General features: G+C 37.3%; 1 protein-coding gene across 2 annotated transcripts in view; it reads left to right on the top strand.

Moving 5' to 3' along the window:
* Nucleotides 1-43: 43 nt before the first annotated feature.
* The window catches only part of LOC100374846 (uncharacterized), a 31,794-nt gene continuing 3,908 nt past the window's right edge, over nucleotides 44-27,929 (top strand). The window contains exons 1-6 of one of the 2 annotated variants that reach the window (XM_006822212.3): nucleotides 44-210; nucleotides 10,728-10,952; nucleotides 11,331-11,399; nucleotides 26,517-26,668; nucleotides 27,041-27,101; nucleotides 27,733-27,855. In XM_006822212.3, coding sequence (XP_006822275.1) covers nucleotides 10,752-10,952; nucleotides 11,331-11,399; nucleotides 26,517-26,668; nucleotides 27,041-27,101; nucleotides 27,733-27,855 — 606 coding nt within the window. In that variant the 5' untranslated portion in view covers nucleotides 44-210; nucleotides 10,728-10,751. Of the gene's footprint in view, nucleotides 211-10,727; nucleotides 10,964-11,330; nucleotides 11,400-26,516; nucleotides 26,669-27,040; nucleotides 27,102-27,732; nucleotides 27,856-27,929 lie in introns of those variants that run through there. The other variant, XM_078013158.2, reaches the window with a different exon arrangement.

A 27,929-nucleotide genomic window follows, 5' to 3' on the forward strand; every position in this document is an offset into this window, starting at 1 on the left:
AACTTTCTTCAAAGTGTGATAGATCAACGTTTATTTTATGCGACGATGCCCTCTAGAGGTCAACTTGACAAGACATCCCAGAATGCACCACCTTTAGGTGGCAACCATTTTGAATAAACTTCTTTGTAGGTTTGAATTTGTTGTCATATTTTGACCAATATCGGGTTTATCATTTGGGAATTCGGAAAACAACTCTGTGCTGGACAAAGGGTGAGTTCTAGTCATTATTTTTTTCTTAATAAACACCCAGTAATACCTGAAGAAGGATAACGTTTGGTCGGAAAACTATTAGCCGCATCACGTCGTGTCGTCAGGAGGCATGTGAACGTTGCCGTAACGTTATATTGATTTTGATGATCTCGTGTGCCTATGTAGATCGATATCTGCCAAATCGGATATGTGTTTCAGATCATAAAAGTAATATGTACATGGTCAGATATACGTGATACTGACGACATCGCCCATGCAAAGCATAGGCCTACTGTTTGAATTGGTAACTGTTTTTTTCAGTACTAGACCACGCTGGATTATGTGCGCGTTCACATTGCCCCATATACGCATGAATTGTTTAGCCGAGTAGTGCAGCCTACTGTACATTCCTACTTTCCGGGTATCGATCTCAATATGTCTGCAGAGACTGCTTCAACTGTGGTGCTAAAGGAAAGAGAATAACAAACACATTTTCATGGAAACTGTTTGAAATTCGTAAAAAAACGCCAGCGTTGGTTATGAGCCAAGAATAGATTGTTGGTTCTGAGTTTTTCTTTCAGTTGACTTTCTTACCAAAGTATGTTATGGACATCAGTGGTCGGAAACTGTGTAATCTCTATCTGGGAACATGTGTTGTCTATAGACCTGAGTAAAATAAATTATCTTTTTAAATTTGCTGCAAATTCTTAGAAGGAAGTATCACAACAGTGTATTACAACTAGGTATCAGTAGTGGTAGTAGTGTAAGTAAACTTCTATTTTGCAAAACGGCTGCAAAATTGATTTACCGTACTCGACCGTGTTAGCGCCCAGGGGCCTCAACTCAGAAAATCACGATTTTTTAGGGGTGGGCGCTTACCCGAGCACCCCCCTCGAAAAAGAGTGCAAATGAAAAATTTGATTCATCAAGTGACAGATTACGTCTTTGAGGGAAATCAAATTACGAAATTAGTTGAGTCGTCATTGATTTTCACAATGAAGTAACAGAAATGATCACAAAAAATATGCACATTTTATTACAATATTAATTACGTACCACCGGAATTTACGAAATTAAAAACATTTGAGTCTGTTGGAACACAGTCGAAGTAAAAATTGTCATATTATCTCCACTGACGAAGGTGTTGGATCGTACGCAAACTCTCGATGAAAATCACTTTCCGCCATGATGCACTTGCAGATTTCACCTGCAGCGGCGTCCTTTGACCTAATGGGTCAAGTTGGTTATTAACCAATCACAATGCTGTTTTGTACTGACGCTATTCTTCGGAAATTCCCGAAGACTTTCCGGTAATGCAATGCGGAAGTGAATTATCGATGTCGAAGTACGATCTGTTGAAATTGATTTCAGCAAATAAACGACATAGTTTTTCCAAAAAACTAGTAACTAGCCATTTTTGATAGGTAAACTGTATATGGCATGAAATATTTACCGCATTTTACTTGTATTAACAGGTCATTGTCGAAGCGTAGTTTACGCACGGTTACCGTGTTCTACGCATTCACAACATGTTCAGTGGTCGATATCCACGCTGTATCATATAAAAACGATTACCAAGTTTTGTTACGCAAGACCAAGTTTTAAATTAGTTGCATTAGTTGGGAACTAAATAGAGCCTATTTTGGTGTTTGTATTTATCAAGTTGTGTATATTGATTATAAATTTGAAAAAAAAAATGAAAAAAAATGATTATCTTCAGAGTTATGATGATTTAAATATGAGAAACCATAAACCTGCGAAGGACTTCCGTTTGCGCCATCTTGCCATAAAAAACGCCCTCATGAGGTATAAACAGGTAAGGTAACAAAGCATGATGACGAAATAGTATCTGATTAAATATAAGCAACTTAGGGAGCCATAGCTGGCTGGACTGGTGAATTGACTTCTAGTCTAGGTTGTTTCGACTTTTACGTTAATGTTATTTACAAGCATATCAACATACAAACATTATGGATGTCTCGATTGATCGAGACAGGCATTTTGTTTTGTTTTTTGTCTAACTGTCTAATAAATGCTGTTTCCAGTACTGTACTGTGCGGCGTGCAAATTATTCAAAGTATGGATGCTGGAGTATGCAATCTTGAGTTCGTAGGGTGGTGGTGGAAACATTTACGTATGTATTCACGGGGCTGCACTGGCAAATCATGGGACAAGTGTCACAGGAACACCAAGCAGATTGTTCACAGACTTCCGTGTAATTTGAAATAAAACTTTCATCCGAACAAGGGGCATCGTCGACAATATACTCTCATCACTCACACTGGACTGATCTGAATCGTCACAGTATACCGTACTTCCCTGATCATAAGCCTGGAGGCATGAACACGTAAAGGAAAAGTAAGGGATGAGCTTGTACTCGAGGACCAACTCAGAAAAAATTATTTTGTTTTGGGGTTAAACACTGTAACCATCTTGCAAACAACGAAAAATTATCCCAAAAAAATATTCGTTCACCACGCCGGGCTCGGGAAAATAATACTTATTTTTGAAAAAAAATGCGTCGTTGATTTGAACAATACTTACAATGAAGAAACAAACATGTTAATAAAAAACACACACATTTTATTACAATACGATTTACATACCGTCTGAATTTACGGTGAAATAATGGGTTGGGTCTGTGAGGAAACGGTGGACGAAGGCATTTATCATTATTTTCGTTTTGGTATGTTTTCGATCGTACGCAAACTCTCGACGCAAAACAATTTTCCACCATGAGGTTTTTCAGCACGATTTGACCTGGAACAACTTCCTTTGACATAACAGGTCATGTCTTTCATTAACCAATCAAAATGATGTGTCGTAATGATGAAATTCTCCGATTATTGACGATGATTTTTTAGCGCAATGCGGAAGTGAATTACCGCAATGTTAAAATGCGATCTGTAGCACTGATTGCAACGAAAAAACGATGATTTTTTCCCCCTAAAAACTGCCGATTCGCAATTTCCGAAATATAAACGACGGTTATTAGTAACCGTGGGTAAACTGAGTGTGGAGGAAGAATTTAAACACCTTTCTCGGTCGCCAACATGTCTCATCGTTCAAACCCTAGGCCTTTCATGATAGTCTCAAAGTAAACCATGCCCAATAACCAGGTACACGCCTTGACGATCACATTTTTGGCTTTTCGAAGGCTACTACTCAAAGAAATAGGATTATTCCAGAATTGCAACATGATGTTCATCCTGAGTAAATGACAGAATAGAAACGATGCGAATCACGTTGTGTACGTTCGCCATGCACTCTGAACTTGAAATTAATGCGAGTTTTCTCATAAAACTAAAAGCATGAACCAAACTCACATGCCAATCATGATTATTATGAAATGAAACACACCTTTTACACGCATATTTTAAAGAATATCGTTGAAGCCCAGTAAAAAACACTCTGGGCTTATAATCGTGAATGCCTTCAACTCGATAAATACCAAGTAAAAACATAGGGATGGGCTTCATACTCGGGAGGGGCTTACGATCGAGGAAGTACGGTACTTTAACGCAATTGGGCTTTCACTCTCAGAATATTGTGGTTCAAACGCATAAGGCTCTAACCCAAGTTTTAAAAAGCACATTGTGCATATAAAAGTTGAGTTTATACTAATAGTACACAACGCTTGGCAGCATGAACGGCTATGTACAATGGCGTATACGAGTGCGATCAGATACTAAAACGTCATAGCTTTGAAAAGTACCCGGATGTTAAATATGTTCGTTCGTTAATTATTCCCCTCCATGAATGGCCTCCATGGCAAGCACTTCAAATGCCTATCCAAGCTACAGTTATAATTAAAACAAAATTAAATCACTGCAATATTATTTCGAATACAGTTTAGAATATACACAACTATAAATTAAGGCCGCATTTAGGTTCGCTTTAAAAGCACTGATTTGTTTATTCTTCATAAATCTTGTTGTCCCTTGGATCGTTCTGATCACTATGCATTTGCTGGATGTATGTTCAGTACAACTAAATGTACCCTGACTCAAAAGTCGGCTGGGCCTAGTTGGATCTGGTCTTTCTAAGCGGACCAAACAAGATTTGCCAAGATTTAAAGTGCCTGTGAAATGCCCACCCACACGTTTCCCATTTTAGATCTGTGTCCCACTGAAATGGACAGTTATTGATTTTGTTGTTGAAAATGATTACTTGTTTCCAAGTAATTTTTAAATATTTATTGGGCTGTAGCCATGCCCACCTATCTTGAAATGGTTGACTGTTTTTTGTTATTTCCGACTCTCATCGAAGATAAAGTGCGCCACCAAATGCCAAAATATGAGAGGAAGCCATACTCTTGAGCCCTGCTTTTTTAAAACTGGTCATTCAACATACTTTCAAACGATATATATATTTGGTCGGTGTTTTTTGTCTTTTTTTTTTTGGAATGGACCTTCTCCTTACTGTCATATGTAGTGTTCACTTTACTTTAGAATCTTTTTCGAAAAACTGTCCTCGTTCATGAAAGAACAACTACGTTATGAAGAGAAGCACCAACAACTTAAACCTGGTGCAATACCAACACTTGTTCGTGTTATGTAAGAGGTAGCAATAATTGTGATAATGACTCGAAAACGAAGCATCGGATAAAAGGGGAAATTACACAGCCCTTACACACAATGATGATCACAGTGACCAGCTTCGCAAAGAGGACATATTTTGTATCTACCTCAACCCTATGCGACAAAATTGATATTATGCAATGTAAGCTGCCAAGCAAGTTTCTCTGCTTACGTCACATGCAGAATTTCTGTATGCTAATGAGAAACTAATGAGGAGCCTCGTTTTAAAGTGTAACTGAATTGGGCCAATTGATTTTTTTTTTGTGCAAAATTTATTTATAAACAACAGTGTTCTTCCCAAGATGTAAACAGCGTGGCGATCCCGCCACAGTGCTTCGATTTGCCGCCACACCGGTCTGACACCACTACGGTGATTAGCAAGACCGCCACAGTGCTTTTTTCATTGGGGATCTCATCACGCTGGTCGGCCCGACCGGCACTCAAAATTAGCGACCACCACGGAAACACTTCCGACCAGGACTATTGTCATATTGTTATTGTACTTACGTACCGACCGACAAGCATCCTGCCAGTCGTGGATAATAATTTGTAAACAAAAGACATAGTCGTGCGATGTGGTAGCGGCTAGAAACAATACAAGTCAATTTTGTAAAATTAGCACCTCTTTGTAAGTAAATATTTTCTGACGATAGACACAGTCTTTGGATTGAAAGCTAAAATTCTTTCAAAATCAATTCCACCCCGATGTAACATGGGAAAAGCGGAGTTCACTATCAGTTTACGCTACTCAAGAAAAAACAAAGTGTTTATTGCGTGATTGGGTAAAATACATTTGAACTGTTATCATCGTGAATCATGTAAAACCTCTTCTTTCAAGACTTCTTTAACCTTTTAAAACTTGCTAACCACCCCTTTCAAAAACCATCATGCAGTTTTCATCTGAAATCCATACCAATACATCATGCTACGACATCGCTTTACTTCCGCAATGTAATTTTTATGATCACGATCATTTGGGAAACTTCGGGTTCTACTGGCATTACCATGCAGCATTCTGATTGGTTAATGGCGTTTTTGACCCACCGGGTCAAAGGACACATGCGGTCAACTAATGCATCACAACTATCAATGGCGGGTCTGTGTTTTTCACCGAAGTGATCTAGTGATCAAAAATAATTTCTCCCGATAGAACTAGTTCAAATTTTACGTTTTTTTATATAAAAAAAGAAGTATTTGATTTTTTCATGGCATCATGATTAAGAAGAATTAATGGTACTGTATAACCGGTGTATAACATCGCAAAGCAAGTTATGTCACGTCGTAACTTAGATGATCGTTTGGAAGTGTTATTTGTTCGTTCATTTACTGTAAATGTATACGTTGTAGGAGCTGATGATCGGAATGACAATAACCAGCAATCCGTCAAATAATTACGTGGTCGATTTATTGAAGGAGAATTTTGTAGTAAATAAGATCATGAAAGTCGTGAACAAAATCCTGGCTGAAACGTTTCAAATGAGTTTCATTTAACCTTTTACAATTTATTTGTTTCTTTTTAGTCTGTAGCATTTGAATTTCGATAATGTTTCATTTTTATATTCAAACTCTTCTAAGTTGTGAAACGAAATTTTTTGACCCCAAAAAAAAAATATTTGCACTGTGACTGAGCTCATTAATATTTCAAAAGTGCCAAAAATAAGTGTTTATAACACTGTGTGAAGCAAATAAATATCTGCCACTTTGTTTTTGAAAATATATGTCAGGGTTCTCCACGAAGGGTTTTTACAGGGCGCCGCGCCCTGTTATCTGAAAGTGGCGCCCTGTTTAAATTGTCAGCGCCCTGTTATATTTCCTGTGCGCCCTGCATGGTCCCAGACAAAGAATTGTTTACAAAACAGGCCAACACTCATTGTCTTCCGAAGATGATTCATCGTGTTCAGGGTAACTGGTTCATTGTTTTAAGGTGCAACTGTTAAAATTCCGGTTTGTTATCGTAGCAGGTCACCGTGAGGTGATAACACCACCAAACAAAAAGTTACAAATTTTTTCAACACGATTAAAAATGAACATGCGGCCTAGAAAAGTGCATTATCGTACCCATATTTTTACTGCCAGGGTGACGTCAAATATATAAAATCATTATCGGTAAAACCATTCGTTAAACATAAGGTCTATGGTTAAAACCAAGTTCACGCCGTGACTAGGTAGCGGCAACATCGTCACCGCCGAGTGGAACAAAGGCAGCAACCGGGCAGCTATGCACTTGCATGATCGGTAAACGACCAGCGCAGCCAACGTACCATCACATTGCTGATCACCAAGAAGTCCACACGAATGCTTGCTTGAACATGTAAATGTTTTTATTTAAATGTCACTATTTAAAGTTGAATTTTCTTTAAATCACAATTTAAAAACCCCGGTAAAACGGCCATGCTTTCAACTCGCATCATAAGTGGAGGAAATAAATTTACTTTTGTTCTTTTGGAACAAATATTCTGATTGGTTGTTTTTCGCGTCAATGCGTGGCTTTGGCCAGTCAAAAGCATCGTTACATAGTATCAGGGTGCACACAGTAAAATGAACTGTTTTCGGGTCATAGCTGTTTTCAACGAAGCAGACATCATCAAACTTTCGATTCGAATGAAAATTATTCTTTTAAGTATGTATTTTGTTTTTTTATACCTAATTCTATTATTTTTGATAGTAACTGTTAACTGCAGATCGAAAATCTTCTATTGTACATTTTATTTCGTTTGATCACCTTGGTTTTTGGTGCCATTCATGCAAGTTTTTTAATGAACCAATTACGAACGTTTGTGCGACATACATTTTATTTTGCTTCGTCCAAATAAATATAAATCATAAATATAAATTTTTGCTAAAAATTAAATAAAGCATGTATGTATCTATTTGGGAAAATAAAATAACAAACTTGTTAAGTCTTTTTCTGGACGTGATCATTACTTGTAAACAACTGATGTCGCCGCTTGAGGAATCGTGCAGCTAAAATCAGCTGATTGTACGTGCTGACGTTTACTTAATAATAGCTCTTCAAAATTCCTATTCATTTTGTAATAATAAATATATATTATCCATATGTAATATGTAGATTAATAGATTTTTTGGTTTCCATTTTTCAACATCCTTGCCAATGATGCACGCTACAAATGTGCCACGCCCACTTCACATTGGTGCGCCCTGTTTAATTTTCAAACCGTGGAGAACCCTGTATGTTTATTGTGTGAGTGTAAATGTGCTTTGGTCAATTTCTATTATTATGTTAATGATATGCAAATTAGACCGCCACAGTGGTTTAAATTCCTGGGGAGAACACTGAACAACATTATGAAAAAAACAAGGGAAAAGGGTATAAATTGGGTAAACAGTCAACGATATTCCAAAATCGGGCTATGCCCCCACAGGGATCTCGCCAGCCCAACGCGAGTGCCGGTCGGTCATGAATATTAATGAGCTATATGAATATTAATTAGCAATGAATATTAATGAGTTTGGTCGTAGCAAATATTTTTATTATGTTTCACAATTTAGATGAGTTTGAATTTAAAAATTAAATATATTCGAAATGCAAATGCTGCAGACTAAAAAACAAACAAATAAATTATTGTTGCAATATTAATATATATCGTAAAAAGTTAAATAAAACGCATTTGAAACGTTTTAGCGAGGAATATTTTCACGATCTTATTTACTCCAAATACATTCTCCTTCAAAAAATCGACCACGTAATTATTTGGAGTATTGTTGTAATTTATTATTCGTATCATCAATTTCTAAAACGTATATATTCACAGTAATGAACGAACAAATAAAACTTCCGAACTTTCAACGTTACGACGTGACACAACTTACTTCGCGATGTTATACCAATAATTCCTCTTACTCAGTCATGATGCCAAGCAAAAAATGTTACTTCGTTTTTTTGATAAGAAATAAATGTAAAATTTGACTTAATTTTATCGGGAGTGGATATTTTTGAACACTCGATCGCTTCGGTAAAAAACACAGCCCGCCATGATGTTTGTGACTTATTAGTTGATCGGCACGTGTCCTTTGACCCGATGGGTCAATAATTCCATTAACCAATCAGAATGCCGCATGGTAATGCCGGTAGAATCCGAAGTTTTCCGAATGGTAGTGATCGTAAAAATTACATTGCGGAAGTAAAGCGATGTCGCAGGACGTGCTGACATCGATTTCAGTTGAAAACTGCACGATGATGATCGAAGGAGGTGATTAGCAATTTTTAAAAGGTAAAATAGGTCTTGAAAGAAGAGTTTTTACATGAATCGCGATGATAACAGTTCAAATGTATTTTACCAAATCACGCAATAAACACATTGATTTTTTTCTTGAGTAGCGTAAACTGTCAGATCGTGAACTCCGCTTTGACCATGTTATATCGGGGTGAAATTGATTTTGAAAGAATTTTACCTTTCAATCTAAAGACTAACACAGTCGAAGACACTATCGCAGAAAGTATTTACTTACAAACAAAGAGGTGCTAATTTCACAAAATTGACTAGCCGCTACGTATCGCGCGACTAGGTCTATTGTTTACAAATTATAATCCACGACTGACAGGATGTGTGTCGGTCGGCACATAATTATAATAACAATCGGACAATAGTCCTGGTCGGAAGCATTTCCGTGGTGGTCGCTAATTTTGAGTGCCGGTCGGGGCCGACAAGCGTGGCGAGATCCCTGCCCCCATCTCCCGTCACCTTCAATTTTTTTTTAGGCATTACGGGTGTTGCCGAAATGGCACCACCAACGGGAGGATTGTTTACCATATTCAATATGCACGCGTTTAGTAAACCAGCATATACAACGAGCTACCACGATCGTTATCATGGGGGAAACCCTGTGTTGTTGGCGGGTGTAGCAACACACGCGGCGATCGCGCAAGTCTTTATGCGGCGATCGCGCAAGTCTTTATGCGTTCCCAAAAGATGTGGAGTATTTCCGGTTTTGGTACATGTGTCACTGACGCGTGACAGCTTTGCAAAGTAACTGTGTAAATAACCAGAAAAATAATATTTCCATGTAGAATATGAATATTAATTTGCTTGCAAAGTTTAGAATGAATTCATGTTATCGTGGAACAACAAAACACAAAATGGCGATTGAAAAATGTAAGCACTGGACACATTCACCGTTCACGTATTTTGTGTCTTTTACATGATTTCATCAGAAGATCAAGAAACTGAAACTGAAAATTGCATTTTTACAAAACACTGATTTGAGTTGCCAAGCTGGTCACGATGTTCAAACTCATTTTGGGGAGGTACACAGTCACCCACATCATCGCATACTTTTCTCGCAGGTTCAAACCTGTATGGGCCAATTTGTCCCTGGCACTCTAAAATCGTGACATCTGTAGTTGTCATCATATTCCTCGATCTCAAAACTCTCGTCAGACGATGATAACATAGGTTCCGTGTCGCTTTCCGAGCGCTACATGCGTATAGCAGCCATTGTAAAACGATGACATTTTCCCGCCGTGATGTCATAAATCACCCTTGTATGCTAATTAGGCTCGCTAGCGAGAGCCTCGTTCTGAGTCGGCCAAGAAATTGGACGTGAGCGTTTCCTTATACAGAACATTATCGATTTTTTTACTTAATTTATGTACATTTTTCACTTGATTTTTTTTTCATAATGTTGTTTATAAATAAATTTTGCACACAAAAAAGTCAATTGTCCCAATTCAGTTACACTTTAAAATACACAAAAATAAAGTTGAGTATAAAACTCATTTCTTTACTTAAATAAATATTTTATGCCTGGAAACATAAAAATTAATAATATTAATGTACCAATGAATGATTTTAGGTGAGAAAATAGCAGCCATTTCGCAGGCACTTTAAATTCATTTCTATGTGGATAAATTTCGCTAGTAAAATAAAAATAAACCTGAAGTGTTTTTTAGTGGATGAAATTTGATGAGTTTGTTAATATTTGCATTGTGCTATACAGGTTGTGTGCTGTCCTGTTGTCACCATGGAAGGAGAAACAAGTCAACCAGAAAAGAAACAAAAGAAAGTTGAGAAAAAGAATAATTCATTACCTCTGTGGGGCAATGAAAAGACAATGAATTTAAATCCGCTGATTTTGACAAATATTCAGTCGTCTCCGTATTTCAAAAATGAGTTGTTTAAGTTGAAGACTTACCATGAAGTGATAGATGAAATATACTACAAGGTGAGTTGAAGGTCAGTGCACTTTATTATTACTTATTCTGAAATTTAAAATTGTTAATATCAATGTTATATCAGCAAATGGGTTATAATTCCTGTTCTCCATTCAGACTGCTCTAGTTTGCACATTTTCCAGTTTATGCATCAAGCAAATTTGTTAACATTGTCGTATTATTGTATGTTTTTCTGGTACCCCTGAATCATTTCCATCTTTATTGCCTGTGTTTATTTCCCTGTTCAGTCCTCTCTGAAAGGGAAACTACTCTACTACAATGTCTGTGTGCAATTTTTGGTTTTAATAGAGCAGTACAGTATATACTGTGTGTATAGTGTGTGTATATTTCTATTTTTAACTGCATTCCATGTGACTGTTACACTATAGGTGGGCCATTTGGAACCCTGGGAGAAAGGAAGTCGACAGACAGCAGGACAGACCGGCATGTGTGGTGGGGTGAGTATGTAGTCTTTCCTGTACAGTGTTCTCCCCGGAAATTTTCCATAGAGTCGCAGCTAATTTGCATAATACTTAGCATTCAATTTGCATAAATTAACATTGTTTGGGATGGGTTTCTGTCCTGCGTCTGTCTGTCTGTCTGTCTGTCTGTCTGTCTGTCTGTCTGTCTGTCTGTACACGACTTCTTCTCAAAAACCGCTGAACCGTTTGACTCGATTTTTGGTGCGTGGATGCCTTGATGAGTGTAGATGGTACTTTGTTCATGAGAAGTCGATCTGCCAAAAATTATGCAAATTAGCTCCCCAAAACTCTAAAAAAAATTCTATGCTACTATGACACTAGGTGGTCTACAGTGTTGATATTGGTAGTGCATGTGCCTTGGGTTGTCCTTTATCAGTTTTGTTAATTTGGTAAGGAAATTTTCAATTTCCTAATTTTGGCAAATATTTTAAAATGGTCGTTTTTGGTCAAAAATTCTATTTTCGACTTCTTCTTCAAAACCGGTAGCCTGAATGCTTCGATACTTAGTGTGTATGTATGTGTTGTGTTGTGTTGACATCTACTAGATTTGTTCATCCCATAGCCATATCTTCAATTCTCTAATTTTGGCAAATATTTTTGTCATTTTTGGTTAAAAATGGAATTTCAACTAGCCACTATTTCAAATGCTTTGGTGTTAGGCATACATGTGTTTATTATTCCATTGACAACTTTGTGTAGTTGTTTGCCGATATTTCATTTAAAAGTACAAATTGTTGACATCTTCAATTCTCTATTTTTAGCTAGTATCGTAAAATTCCTAATTGAGGCCGCGGCTTTAATTAAAATTCATTTTTTCAATGGACGAATTCAGATGCGTGAAGTCTTGGTGCGGCTTTAATTAGAGCATTCACTTCAATATAGGTCACAACTGAGAGACAGTCGTCTGACACAGTCGATTGTGTTCGACTACTGACATGTTAGACTTCCGGCAGAGTGACTGTTCATTCCATGTTTAATTTAGACATCAGGGAAATTAAAATAAAAAAAGTCAATAAAAAAAAAATCAAGCTGGGCAGAACCCTGAGTTAGGGCTGCGGCTTCTATTAAAGCTGCGGCCTCCTGGTATAGGTCACAACTGAGAGACAGTCGTCTGACACAGTCGATTGCGTTCGACTACTGACATGTTAGACTTCCGGCAGAGTGACTGTTCATTCCATGTTTAATTTAGACATCAGGGAAATTAAAATAAAAAAAGTCAAAGTCATCAAAAATAGTACTTTTGACTTGTTCTTCAAAACCAGTAGTCCAAATTCTTTGATACTTGGTACACATTTAGCTTGGATGACACTTCACCCAGTCACTAAAAGTGCCAAATTTATCAAAAATTTCAGAAATTGTCGGGAAAATGGACAAACTTGAGAAGATTATACAATGATGGCATATTGAAATTATATGCTCACAGGGAGATATGTAATGTTTCCCATTTGTTCTGTCAACAGTTTCTCATTCTCACATAGCACACGGGAGTTCTAAGTTTTCTTTGATTGGTCTATTGTGATTGTAATGAAAACATAACATTTACATACCAATATTTAGGCTATTTTGGTGATATCTTGAGAACCATTTAATATGTTTTAATAAAACTTGGTGCATAGATGTGTTGGGGCAGTTTCTAGATATATTTAGTTTTTGGTGGAAATTTATGCAAATTATCTAATTTGCATATCAGCTAGTGAAATTCAAGCTATTTGGGTACTATTTCAAGAACCATTCAACATATTTCAACAAAACTTGGTATATACATGTATTACGAATTCAGATAATTGCAAATATGTTATTCTCTCAACACGCTGGAGTTCTTTTTAAGCTCTCTTTGATTCTAATTTTATTGAATATTTCTGTTATTTTTGTAAAAAAATTCCACTTTTAGCACTCACTGCCTTTTGGGGTATTTGTCACTAATCTTTTGTACAATAGCCGTTGAGCAACAGGCTATTGGCCTATTTTTTTAGCTCCGCTGTCGACTTTGTCGAGCGGAGCTTATCATATGAGTGATTGTCCGTCGTCGTCGTCGTCCGTGTCAATGTTTTACTTTTTCGACTTCTTCTTGAAAACTACAAGCCTGAATGCTTTGATACTTGGTGTATATGTACCTTGGGTAGACCTCTCTTAGGTTTGTTCATTTCATGTTGATATCTTCAATTTTCTAATTTTGGTGAATATTTTTGTCATTTTTGGTAAAAAGTGATATTTTCGACTTCTTGTTAAAAACCGCAAGTGCAATTGCTTTGATATTACATATATAGGTACTACATGTGGACCTCTCTCAGATTTGTTCATTTTGTAATGATATCTTTAATTCTCTAATTTTGGTGAATATTTTTGTCATTTTTGGTAAAAAGTGATATTTTCGACTTCTTGTTAAAAACCGCAAGTGCAATTGCTTTGATATTACATGTATAGGTACTACATGTGGACCTCTCTCAGATTTGTTCATTTTGTAATGATATCTTTAATTCTCTAATTTTGGTGAATATTTTTATCATTTTTGGTAAAAAGTGATATTTTCGACTTCTTGTTGAAAACCGCAAGTCCAATTGCTTTGATACTACATATATAGGTACTACATGTGGACCTCTCTCAGATTTGTTCATTTTGTGATGATGTCTTCAATTCTCTAATTTTGGTGAATATTTTTGTAATTTTTGGTAAAAAGTGATATTTTCGACTTCTTGTTAAAAACCACAAGTCCGATTGCTTTGATATTACATATATAGGTACTACATGTGGACCTCTCTCAGATTTGTTCATTTTGTGATGATGTCTTCAATTCTCTAATTTTGGTGAATATTTTTGTAATTTTTGGTAAAAAGTGATATTTTCGACTTCTTGTTAAAAACCAAAAGTTCAATTGCTTTGATATTACATATATACTACATGTAGACCTTTCTCAGATTTGTTCATTTCGTGATGATATCTTCAATTCTCTAATTTTGGTGAATATTTTAGTCATTTTTGGTAGAAAGTGATATTTTCGACTTCTTGTTAAAAACTGTAAGTCCGATTGCTTTGATACTATACATATTGTTCATTTTCTGATGATGTCTTCAGTTCTTTAATTGAAATGTGCATTTCTAACAGCGGAGCTATCTCAGCCGATAGGCTGCTTGTTTTAGATTATGTACCTTGGGTGGACCTCTCTCAGAGTTGTTCATTTCGTGATGATATTTTCTTTTCTCTAATTTTGATGAATACCGTAAAAACCCGCAAATAAGCGCCACCCTCAATTAAGAGCCACTCAGTGAAAATTTGTTACATTTGACCCTCCATTAAGAGCCACCAAGAGTTGAGTGGTTTTGTCAATAAGAACCCTGAAATAAGCGCCAGTCACCCGGTTGTTTACAATCAGACAGACACCGAGCTTGTCGTGCCTCACTTCCACCCTGCATTGTTTATTGCCCCACAGAAGGTGTGAGACAAATAAAGATTATCCCCATAACCTGCCCGATGTCCTGTGTAATCATAGACCTGTTTTCTAAGGTCTATGGTGTAATTGAGAACGGAAGAATGATAGACGAAAGAAATGCACTGAGAGCGTGAATGTGACTGTCAACTTGTCCATTTTATATTTCTGACACACAATCGACCAATTCATAAACTATTTAGTAGTAACTACTAGTATGTTTTTTGTCGAAACACCGAAGGACACGTTGAGATATTCATTGCCAATGTTGTCTTTATAACGACAGTCCCTCCACAACTGTGTTATAATCAAGTAAAGAACGTCACGATTTTAGAACGCCTTTATCGGAAAATCGGAGGTATCGAAAATACATTCTCACAGACGGACCGGAACAGGAAGTCAGTAGAAAACAAAAGATTTTTTCCTTAGCATGGGGGAAATTTAGTTAGCGTGGGGGAAAACAGAGGTGTTAATCCGGTCCTGGCAACATTTGAGGGATCGTGATGTAGCTCCGACTGTGAGAATGTAATGATTGCGCAGCCCACTCTCACTGATCGTGATTTTGGGTTATTTTTTGCATTTCGTTTGAGACGTTCGTTTTGGGGTGATTCGAGACAAAATGTTCAGGGAAGTAACAAAATAACTGGCATTAGTTTGAAGAGGACTCTCTTGCCGAAAATAATCAAAATTGAAGTCGAATGGATTAGTTCCACAAACTTGCGCGATCAACTTGTCTTACAGCAAAGTGAAGCCTACGTGACCCGCCTGACCCAAATATTTAAATTAGCTATTTGTGAGAATTGAAAATAATCTGGACTTGTACCAATCAGAAAATGCCTTGTAACAGGCCTGGGCTTTCGTGAATGATTTCGTCTCTCTGATTGGTCACAGGAAATTATTTTTAGTCCCCGTTCGGACGAAGTCCGAAAACGGGGACTTATAATTCGGTCTCCGTCCGTGTGTCCGTGCGTCCGTCCGTCCGGAGTCATATCTCAGAATCCCTTGGACCGATTCTGTTCATTCTTTGCATGTCCCTAGTACTTTATGTGGGACATATGCACATGCAGTGGTTTAGCGATTCGATTCAAAATGGCCGACTGGCAGCCATCTTGTTTTTTGAAAATGTTGTATTTTGGACATGCTTTGTCAGTTGTCATTCAAACTTGGTACATAGATTATACATGTTAGGATACATGTCCATGACAATTTATTTTGCAATTGGATCAAAGATGGTCGACTGGCAGGCATCTTGGTTTTGTTTTCTTATGCAGTATCTTAGAGGTGCTCTGTCAGTTTTCATTCAAATTTGGCACATACATGTACTTTATACATGTTAGGATGCATGTCCATGACAATTCGTTTCAAAATCTGGTCAAGGATGGCCGATTGACAGCCATCTGACTTTTTGGCCATACTACTATATTTCCACAATTTATGTACCATTTTCATTCGTATTTGGCACATACATCATACATATCTGTGTGTTTCATAATCAGATCAAAGATGGCTGAATAACGACTGTTTTTATTTTGGCCATATTACTATGACACGAAACACGTGTTTTGATGTAAATAAACAATCTGTTGTATACGCCACTTGGAACTCAAGTTTCAAGGACATGCTCATGACGAGCACAAAGAGAACTTAATGGGGACTGTGTCATTTTCAATGACTTGTTAATACATGTAATTGTTACTTTCTCGGTATCGTTTCGTATTTGGTTATATAGGGGTGGGGCTATAGTTTGACCCTGTTTGCGTGGACTGTGAAGTACGTGAATATCATTAACATATTGGCTTAATTATGAAACAGGAAATATAAACCAAAGCTGTACTGTCAGACGTTTAGCGCAATTAAAACAATGCCCAAGTACCCAAGCTGTAAAAATCTATCGAAAAACGTGTTTTTCTTTATTGTTTTTGCCATAAATACAAGTGATTGGGCATCATTTTTTTCATTCGTTCCATGCTTGCATTGCAAGTATCCGATACTATTTTATATCGTCACCAAATCAACCACCACGCCAGCCACAGCCACGCAAGTTAATCCCAGTTTTCAAGAAAAAAGTTTGCCGTACCATACTTGGTAAACAATTGTACAACGGAAGTACAAGTGATTCGAGTGTTGGGTCAGACACTGAGAGTGCTACCAAATCCGACTTCAGGCATCGGTACGCATTGTCAGTGAGATGTGACTTCAGGCATCGCTACACAATGTCGGTCGAATCGTTGTATTTATTTGACGTTTGTTATTCCCATAACAGTATTTTTACAGAATAAATTAATTGCAATGATTCATCATTAATAATTACTTGTCTTTTTGGTTGTGTGTGTGTTTGCCTATCCCCTTCCCTATTTCACAATGAAAAAGTTTGATGACCCTGGTTTAAGAGCCACTGGCTACAAAGTTGTCAACATGTTACCTCAAATAAGCACCACCCAGAAATGAAAGTGTTACAAAGTGGCTCTTATTTGAGGGTTTTTACGGTATTTTTGGTAAAAAGTGATATTTTCGACTTCTTGTTAAAAACTGCAAGTCTAATTGCCTTGATATTATATATACCGCACTCGACCGCATTAGCGCCCAGGGGCCTCAACTCAGAAAAATCATGATTTTTTTTAGGGGTGGGCGCTTACCCGAGCACGCCCCCTCGAAAAAGAGTGCAAATGAAAAATTTGATTCATCAAGTGACAAATTAAGTCTTTGAGGGAAAATCAAATTACGAAATTAGTTGAGTCGTCGTTGATTTTTACAATGAAGAAACAGAAATGATCAAAAAAGTATGCACATTTTATTACAATATTAATTACGTACCACCAGAATTTACAAAATTAAAAACATTTGAATCTGTTGGAACACAGTCGAAGTCAAAATTGGCATATTATCTCCACTGACGAAGGTGATCGTACACAAACTCTCGATGAAAATCACTTTCCGCCATGATGCATTTGCAGATTTGACCTGCAGCAGCGTACTTTGACCTAATGGGTCAAGTTGGTTAACCAATCAAAATGCTGTGTTGTACTGACGCAATTCTTCGGAAATTCCCAAAGACTTTCCAGTAACGCAATGCGGAAGTGAATTATCAATGTCGAAGTACGATCTGTTGGAATTGATTTCAGCGAATAAACTACATGGTTTTTCCAAAAAAATAGTAACTAGCCATTTTTGAGAGGTAAACTGAATATGAAATATTTACCACATTTTACTTGTATTAACAGGTCATTGTCGAAGTGTAGTTTATGCATGATTACCGTGTTCTACGCATTCAAAACATGTTCACAGCGGTCGATATCCACGCTGTATCATATAAAAACGATTACCAAGATTCGTTACGCAAGACCAAGTTTCAAATTAGTTGCATTTTGAAGGGGTGGGCGCTCTGCCGAATGTGACCCAGAATATAAAAATTGCGCAAAAGTTAAGGTGGTTGGTGCTTGCCCGGGCATTGGCGCTAACACGGTCGAGTACGGTACTACATAGGTGCTACAGGTAGACCTCTCTCTGATTTGTTCATTTCTTGATGATTTTCTTCTTCAATTATCTAATTTTAACCCTTTTCCGGTCAGGGGAGTTTCACGCTATCAGGTTAAGTCGGTGAAAAACGGTATGATTCAATGCACTCCAGTAGCCAGCATCTGTGCATGCTATCCTGCCAGACATTTTTGCAAAAATAGGCCATAGTTAACAGACTGTATCGACCACAGTTTTCACATTTTTTGCAATCTGTTCGCATACACACTTCATTACCACCAACAACAACATGGACAACAATTTCTCGTATAAAAAAAATCACCGTTTTATTTCAATATACATTTTTTACTGTCGTTAAGTAGCAATGTGTTGCCCTTTGTACAGTCTCAATAAACACTGTTAAACATTGAAATAAATATTGCTTAATTGAAAACACATTACAAGCAAGTACAAGGTCACTCACTACATGAATGCAAGTTCGAAGTAAGAAGAAAAAAAAACGCGCGAGTATGGGGATATTTGGGACATGTATGGGGAAAACGTGTTTGACGTACTCGACCTGTCAGCCTACATTTCAAATTTCAACATATATTCAACGACTTGAACTGCATGTGTAACATATTACAACGTACTTTCCCTGACTTCACTGATGTTATATTCAAGCTGTAACATATATTAACCGACTTGACCGTACGAGTAAGCCCACACTTAAAAGTATATTTAACGACTCAAACTGAGACTGAAACGAACCAGAACGTAATTGCAACGACTTGATCGGGGTTACCTTCACACGACAACGTATATTCACTGACATGACCCGATTAACTAACTGAATATTTCAACGTATATTTATCGACTTGAAATAAAACGAACTAGCGAGAACGTAACTGCAGGAACTTGGCGTGTATATATACTCACGCTGAAACGTATTTCCACCGACTAGACCCGATGAACTATTCTGACATTAAAACGTATAAATACCGATTGAGCATGAAACTAAATTAACGATAACGTATTTTCACCAACTCAAACTATTGTACAGTTCGTGAAGCTGTAATAAGTCCCAAATTTATTTGTTGTACACCTTTCTTAGTCGTCCACCCCGGCGGGCTGCTCCCATGCGTCTGCCTGATGTAGAGGGCTGCTCTTCTGTACTTCGTGTTTGTGTTCCCACGGTGCGTTTTCCCCTCAGTGCCATGTTGTGATGAAAAGCAGCGAAACATTCGCCCGCATGAAGGTGAACTTTACAAATTGGGCATCCTTTCGATGTTTCTGATAATCGGCCACTCGCTGTTTTTCTCCCGTTCTTGCTGCACTGCTTACATGATTTTTGACGCCCGGGTAGTCTGCATATTTCGTGCGAATCCATGTTTTCACTACGAATAAATGACGTGTTACTTGGAAGAGAGCCAACTTCTCTTATGGACTTTTGAATTCTACTCGAGTGTCCACCAATCAGTTGTTTACCTGTGCGGATATTGAAGAATTTGTGCGTTACTTTAGTCGTGCGATTCAGTGCCTTGAAACATTCATAAGCATTGACCAATGCAACATCTATGAGGTAACAGACCATGTAGATCCACCAACGATTGTTTTTTCAGTCCGTGTGATAGTATTTCCGCCTTTGATTAGACCGATCCACGCCATCCATGTGTTATCTGTAACATTGTAACGATACAGGCACATTTCTCGCGTCATCTACTGCTTCTGCCGAAGTAGCCAGCGGGGGGTAGACCGTATTTAAAATTAATATCTGTGCACTGTCATCTTGGTATGCAGTAATATTGATAGTGTCGTCCAGTCTAGTTGCTGCTTTCATTTCACCAATTTTCAATTTCAGCTTCTTGCTTTTCCCCTCGGGAATTAATTGCGGTGGCATAGTTTTCCGATTTCGTCTGCTAAAACTACCGACCATGTGCACTTTCTTGTCTTGTAATTCAAGGGCTGTGTTAACTGAGGTAAAAAGCGAATCACAGAAAAGAATATGTTTTTTTTCTGTGAAGGGCTGTAACAACCGGTGCACAGTCTTCTTGATTGTCCCAGTTTCTTTCTTTCTTCCCTCATTGGTAGTTTTATATTTCACTCCCAAATACGGTTCAAAGTTCGCAATGTAAGACGTTGTCGAGTCGCACACCTGCCATATTTTGAAGCCATCACGGTCGGGTTTGTGGGGCCATCTCTGCTTAAACATGGACCTTCCCTTGAATCTCACCATACCCTTGTCAATCGAATTTTCCTGTCCCATCTGATAATATCGCCGACAATTTTCGAGTACGGGTTTCAGCCACGGGTTGATTTTATACAACGGGTCGGCCTCTGATCGTTGACGACGACGTTCAATGTCAGGATCCCGCCGTAGGTCATTTACTGGATCAGCTAAATGGAAATAACGCATTAGCATTTGAAATCTGGCCCGAGTCATTACTGATGCAATTCCCATGTTCTGCAGAAAGGGATCACTCGACCAATAATCGTCGATTGCTGATTTGTGATCAACACCCATACATATCATCACACCAAAGAATGCTTGCATTTCACTGAAATTTGTATTACGCCAGCGGGCATTTAATTTTTTTGCAATGTATTTTTGATGACCATTCTCCATTCACCAGTGCCGGAGGCAACATAATCGAATGTAGCACCAATTTCTGTGTCTGATTCAATTTCAATGTCGCTATCGAGTACAGGTGGGTAACATTGCTCTAAAAAATCGTCATTCTCAGCACGATCTTCATCGATTTCTGAATCTGTATCGTCGTCATTTGCATCTATGAAGTCATCTGGTATTTTGTGTCGTAGTTCATCTGTTTTTTCGTCCAATACAAGTTCATCGTCACGCGTGTCCATTGGCGATGCATGTGCATACACAACACATTTGTTTAAAGTTTGTTTTTCGGGGAAACTCGCAATTGTTGATTGTTCTGTATCGCATACATTTTCGTGTACCATTTTTTTGGTGACATCGATGTTTTGTTGCGTACTCGCTTGGTCGATATGTTCAGACCCCTGCTTTTCTGCGTTGACAGTTGTGGCGGATGTCGACGGTTCCGAATCGCAAACATTGTCTTGCAAAAATTGTATCACATCTTCGACGGCACGTTGTATTTCAGCGTGATTAACTCCCGTTTCTTCGGCATCTGCTTCGTCGGCAACTGGCGATTCAACCACTTTACAGTTCGTCTTCGATTTATGCTTGCCTCCTGGTTTGCCCCCTAGTTTGCCCCCGCAGTCCTTCAAACGACTTTCTTCTGTAATCACATGTTCATTGACAGAGGAGACAGTCTCCGACTTGCGTTTGTTCTTTTTCTTTTTATGCCTTTTCTTGAGAGGACTATTATCACCGGTGTCAGTGGTATGTTCGGCTGGTAACTCACCGACGTCAAATGTTTCCTTTGCTTTGGATTTCTTCCTTTTTCCACGCTTTGCTGGTGAAAAATCTGTCGTGTCAATGTCAAACTTATCACTCCCCGTGCCACTGCACAATTGACGCGTTTTCTTCAATTTCCTTCTTGCCTTCATAAAACACTTCCTATCTGTACAGGACGGCATATTAACATACGTGTTGGAAAGGAGGCAAACAGCGAGTCTGGGCTTTATCTCACTTTCTTCGGCCATATTTATACTGAACGACCAGATGTCCACAAGACTGCATCTCCCCACAATTTGAATATTTATTGTTATGTAAATAAATATGTTATTTTTTCAAACACGGATTGGTTACAATTTGCATACACATAGAATTGCATATGCTAGCTCAGACGGTGAAATCACGTGGACTTGAATATTTCCTACCAGCTGTCCCGGTCATTTTACGTTGGTGATTGCCGACATTCCAAGTTCAGCCGTTGGAATCCGTTATGCTATTCATTCTAAGTGCCGGGACTATTTGCCAAGCTGGTCAAAATACGTTACTACCGTTATAATCGTGAATCGTGTCGTTCAAAAAAGGTTGTAATGCTGCAGTTTGCAATGTGGTCAAGGCGTTTTTTTTTTCGTCGTCGCAAACGTCGCGTTGTGACGGTAAAAATAGTGAAATGAGCAGACAAGAGTACAGAATTACATTCTTTATTACTTGGTTAATTTATTTGCCTTGACGGAATCGAAAACAAATTCTCTCCCTCCATAATTTCGCAAGTGTAAAATATCAGGTTCCGTACAACGTATTATAAACGCTTGACCGTCTGAACAACCTAAATAGCAGGCCGTTTTTCAACGACTTAACCAGTTAGCTAGCTGGAGTGGTAAATTCTAGCATACCCATATTGACGGCGGTTTTTCACCGACTTGACCGGAAAAGGATTAATGAATATTTTTGATAAAAAGTTATATTTTCAAATTTGTGTTGAAAATAGCAAGTCTGATTGCTTTAATACTATACATATTGTTCATTTTCTAATGATATCTTCAGGTCTTTAATTAAAATGTGCATTGATAACAGCGAAGCTATCTCAGCCAACAGGCTGCTAGTTTCTCATCTATTTCAACCGAATGAATGATTACAAACCTGGTACTACCACTGACTTGTCTGTGCTGTACTGAAATTAACATCACAAAATTTATAATGAAAAAAAAAAAACTGATTTGAGGAAGAATAAATACAAAAATATATTGATAAAACCAATCAGCTTGTAAGTATTGAATAAGGCATCAGCTTGTATTTCAGCTAATTCAACAGTCTTGCAAAGCACACAATGTGTATGTATGTGCATCTATCTGTTTCACTCGTATCTAAAGAACCACTTATTGGATTTCGATGAAACTTAGTACATAGATGCTCTGGGGTAATGCGCAGATTAGTGTTTGATTGAAAACAAATCAAATTAATTACCAAATTTGTATGATAATTCACGTTTTTTTTTGCTGTTCCATGAATGTTTCACTCATGTCTAAAGAACCACTTAATGGATTTTGATGAAACTTGGTAAATGCTTGGTAGATGCTGTGAGACAATAGGCAGACCTGATAAGTTTTGGATAAATGTCATGCATATTAATACATAATTTGCATAATGATTACCGTATAATCTCTTGAGTGGGCATAACTCTAATTTAGCGAGTGAAAGGCATTAATTTGGTTCTAAAATATAGGCATCACGAAATGTTATCATTTTTTGGTTACGAAAAGTATATTCTAAAAGCAAATGAACATGGTACAGTAATGTAATCAGGTCATGTTACATTTCACAAATGCATTGTCCCCCCCCCGAATCGTTTTAGCATAGCGAGATTGCCCGCAACACTGACGAGTTGACCGCAACACTGAAGAAATCCCACCAAGTTTTATTGTGAATCTATTTCTAGTGTTCATTCATTAACATGTTGCACAAAAAACAGAATTAGCACTTGCTAGCAGACTGAAAGGAAGTGTGAAGCTTGGTTTCTGTGGCGTTCAAAAGTAGAAAGCAAATAAGCATGACATACTAAATAGAATTATCGAAAAAACACAAGTCAAATTCGGCCAACCGAGACTGCTTGAAAGCAGTGATGAAACTGAGAAATAATTCACCGTCAATGAGTCTATCTTCACTTTTAAATTAGCTTTACTATCGTTTCAGTCATTCTTTGAACGATTATGTTTAACTAAATATTGCTACACTACAGCGAAACTGGTATAAAATTTATTTTGAAATCACGCCCACTAGCATTTTATGTTTGAGAAAATTATCTAAACACCTTTTTACCTTTTTCGTTATTTTAACATTTTGAAAAGATTTTAGCACTAAATGTAAAAATATTCGATATATTATTTTAAATAACACACATTTTTTTCAACAGAAGCTTAGGATATAAGAAACAAATGAATTTTAAAAAACCCGGAATACCAACAATTTTGGTGTAAAATTGTACCTGTGGCACCTGTGAGTCTAGTTGTGGCTCTCTGGCTCCATAGGTCAAGAAGACTCTGCAAGGGAGAGTGTCGTTGACTGTGACTGACATTCACAGTCATCATGTTGCAGAGTAAACAGGGATTTCCGACTCCACCTGTGATTCGCAAAAAATAGTTGAGCTGTATTTAGAAGGAATATCTTTTGCTGACATAGCGAAAAGGGTTGGTGTGACGAAATCTACTGCGTGTAATACAATACAGCCAATGGCAGTCGGGGCGTTTTTAGATCGGTCAATTGCCGCCGTTCCGTGCAGTAAGTTCGTCTGTTTGTTAATGTAGCATACCACGGCGATAATCCATTGACGATGTCTGGTCTACTCGTGTTTGGTGTTTTTTGTCCGAGTCCATAGCGGATCTAGCAACCACGTGTGTGTCCAAGTGAAAGTCTAGTTTCATTCGCTTTGATTTGTTACCGGCTTCAGTAGATGAACCAGCAGTCGGTTGACGCGGTTGGTTTTCATTCTGTTTCATCATAGGTGATGACCCATCCAGAATGAATAGTTTTGCCTTTATTATGCCTCCTGGTGTAGTTGAACGAAGATTGTCAATGACCAACTGTTTGAATCGATGGTTTGTCGGTAAATCCAATTTCTGATTTTCTTTGTCCATAATTTGAATGCGAAGTGCGTTCATTTGTCGTAAAAATGTTAATGAGGTGGTCGATAAAACTGTTGTAATCACTTTGAAACTCAGCTTGTGATACATGTATATATATATTGGTATAATTCTTGTATCCCGATAATAAACAAACTCTACTTTGAATAAGTATTCCGCCATGACTGTCAGTCCGATCAGGTCCGAGTTGAAATGCATTGTTGGTCCAATGACGGTGACTAGAAGTCTGGGTGCGTTGCAAATGTATCAAAACAAACTTGATTGTAGCAAAACAACATTGGAAGCAATTGCTATACATTTACTGACAATGTTGATAAAAAGTTGCTGTAGTGTAGCAATATTTAGTTGGGGTACAGTTTTAATGTTTAGCTAGCACAATTAACCTCCATTTTCAGCAGGAAAATAAATAAGACTGATGGAACGGTGGCCATGTTTTTTTGCTGTATGCAAATTACCAGCACATGCACGTAGCTATTAAGGGAGCAGTAAAACAAATGATTAGGGAGGGTGTCAAATTCATGTAATTCTTAATTTCAATAATGTTGCACAAATGGTTCATTTTTATCTTAGTAGGGACAGACAGGGATCTGCCCACGGCACTCCGAATTTTCGACCAGGACAAAAAGTTGGCGACCGGCACTGTTCTATTTGTTTATGATACACACAGGATGTCGGCCACTGGACCATCATTCTATTGTCCTTGTTGGTTTTAACACACAACAACACAATGCAAACAATTAACACACAATAAAACTTTTATGAAAGAAAACACAGCTGTTCAAAATCAACGTACACGTGTAACATCGGCCTAATGTCAACCTCCGATTGACATTCTGTTAGTTTTAACAAACGAACCAGAACGGAATAAGTTGTACATCAAGATAATGGAAGGGGAAACAACAATAAATAAACAGAAGGAAGGATTACTATTGCAAGTTTAGTTGTTTGTAGGATTTGTTGAGTGGAACAATAACTTGCTCACTTCACCGGAAGCGATGCGTCAAGCTGCACTTGCACTCAAGTGTAGTAAACTTCATTGATGTTTTTGGCTTCATGACTCGTTCATAAAATTAAATTCATAAGCTATATTCAGTCAGCGATACAAGGAATACTTATTTTTCACTATTAATGTGATTTACCAGCATTCCATTGGAAAAGAAAACAATTAAATTCTTGTTTCCACTTTGGCCGTAACAAATGGACGACATGCTTTGACAAAAAAAATGGCTGCCAGATCAGATGTCAATGTCTCAAAATGCGTATTTTAACGTGATTGCAAAAATAAAGTGTATATATTTTTTTCACTTTTTTCAAAGCAGATTAATTTTACATTGAAATATTTAAAAAAGTTAAAATAATTAAAGTAGTTAAATCGTAGCTAGTAGAATGGAAAAATGAATATTAATGAACTCATGAATATTAATTAGCGATCGGCACTCAAATCAGGCTGGGCAGAACCCTGGACAGATATGTCTCCACTTTTATTCTTCAACCTGTCTAATGTACAGGCAATTTTAATTTTAACTTCTGTGATAACCAACTAATATGGAATATTTGCAAACATCTTATCATAAAGATTTGAGTTTCCAAATAATTGTACTGGTCTTCAAGGTTTATTATAGTCTACTATGTTTACTATATGGAGTAGTATTATATCCTAATGTTGTTGTTTTTTTGTTAATTATTTTTTTCAGGTTAGAGGTGTTGGTACTGGTGGGATAGTGTCATCTGCATTTTGTTTATTATATAAGCTGTTTACATTGAAGTTAACGCGTAAACAGGTGAATGGCCTCATCACACACATTGATTCACCTTATATAAGAGCCTTAGGATATATGTATATAAGGTGTGTATTTAGACAGTCAGGCAAACTGCTAGTATATGCAAGTATTACTGTACAAGTATAGTATGCTTAACCTGTCATTTAACACACCAGTACCTGGCAGAAATTGATACGGATAGGCTCACTGAAAAGCCTCAGATATAGTGACTCGCTATCTACTTACCGTAGTTCAGCACAGAGTTTTACATTGAGTTTGGTTTTTTTCAATCGTGCAATTTTTGGTGCAAAAGGGGTCTTAGATTTCCGAAGACATGTTTTTGGAAAGCCTTGAACAAGTCTTAAATCACATCAGTTGTTGGTGTTGGAAAAAAAACTATTGTATTTAGGTTGTAAGTTTATTTGCAGCTATAATGTTTGGTTTTTGTTCATATTTAGATATACGCAACCACCTGGTGACTTGTTTGATTGGTATGATGAATATTTAAATGATGAAGAGGTACGTATTCCAGTGGGTAGGTTTTAAAAACTAATGACACTTTATTATTTATTCATACAATTCATAATTCTATACTATTACTGTGATCCATGCTTGTAATACCTTTTTGACAAAAAGGAGTCTTCATCTTCAGTTTTCATTCAACATCATTATGTGACAATAATTAGCATATCTTGGCTTTTTTAATTCACTGTTGTGTATTGATCAAAATGTCCCAAACTAACTATGCCTAGATTCTTGTCATGTATTGGGGTTCTAGAATAAAACTATTTCTACACTTGAATGCACTGTATACCTTGGCATATCATAAAAGAAATTAGTACACTTGTTAGTTTGCATGTTCAGACAATGCCATATTTGCAAATGTGCTAAAATGTAAATCTCATGGGTGGGTCCATAATCAAAGTAAATCATAATTTCAATGATCAAATGTATGATAAATAAATCTTGGTTTATGTGCACTTCTATAGAAATGTGCTTTTGTTTGAGCAAATACTGTAGTTTCTATGTTCTTTTCTTATTTTGTGAGTTTTTCACTAACTGTGATTGTCTGAACAATGAAAGATACAGGTAATGTTTTGATTGGTAACTTCATTTCAACTGAATCACTGTTTCACCTTGTACTTGACAGGAGCTTGATGTGAAAGCTGGTGGTGGATGTGTTATGACTATTGGTGAAATGTTAAGATGTTTTCTCACAAAATTGGAATGGTTTTCAACATTATTCCCTCGTATTCCAGTACCTATTGTGAAGGCAAGTACCATATGCACAAAGGCATTTATAGATGAGGCAATCTAGATCCGTATATACCTCCATTTATCATCATC

Source organism: Saccoglossus kowalevskii, chromosome 17, assembly GCF_978046115.1.
Source record: "Saccoglossus kowalevskii chromosome 17, keSacKowa6.1, whole genome shotgun sequence".
Classification (NCBI taxonomy): Eukaryota; Metazoa; Hemichordata; class Enteropneusta; family Harrimaniidae; genus Saccoglossus; species Saccoglossus kowalevskii.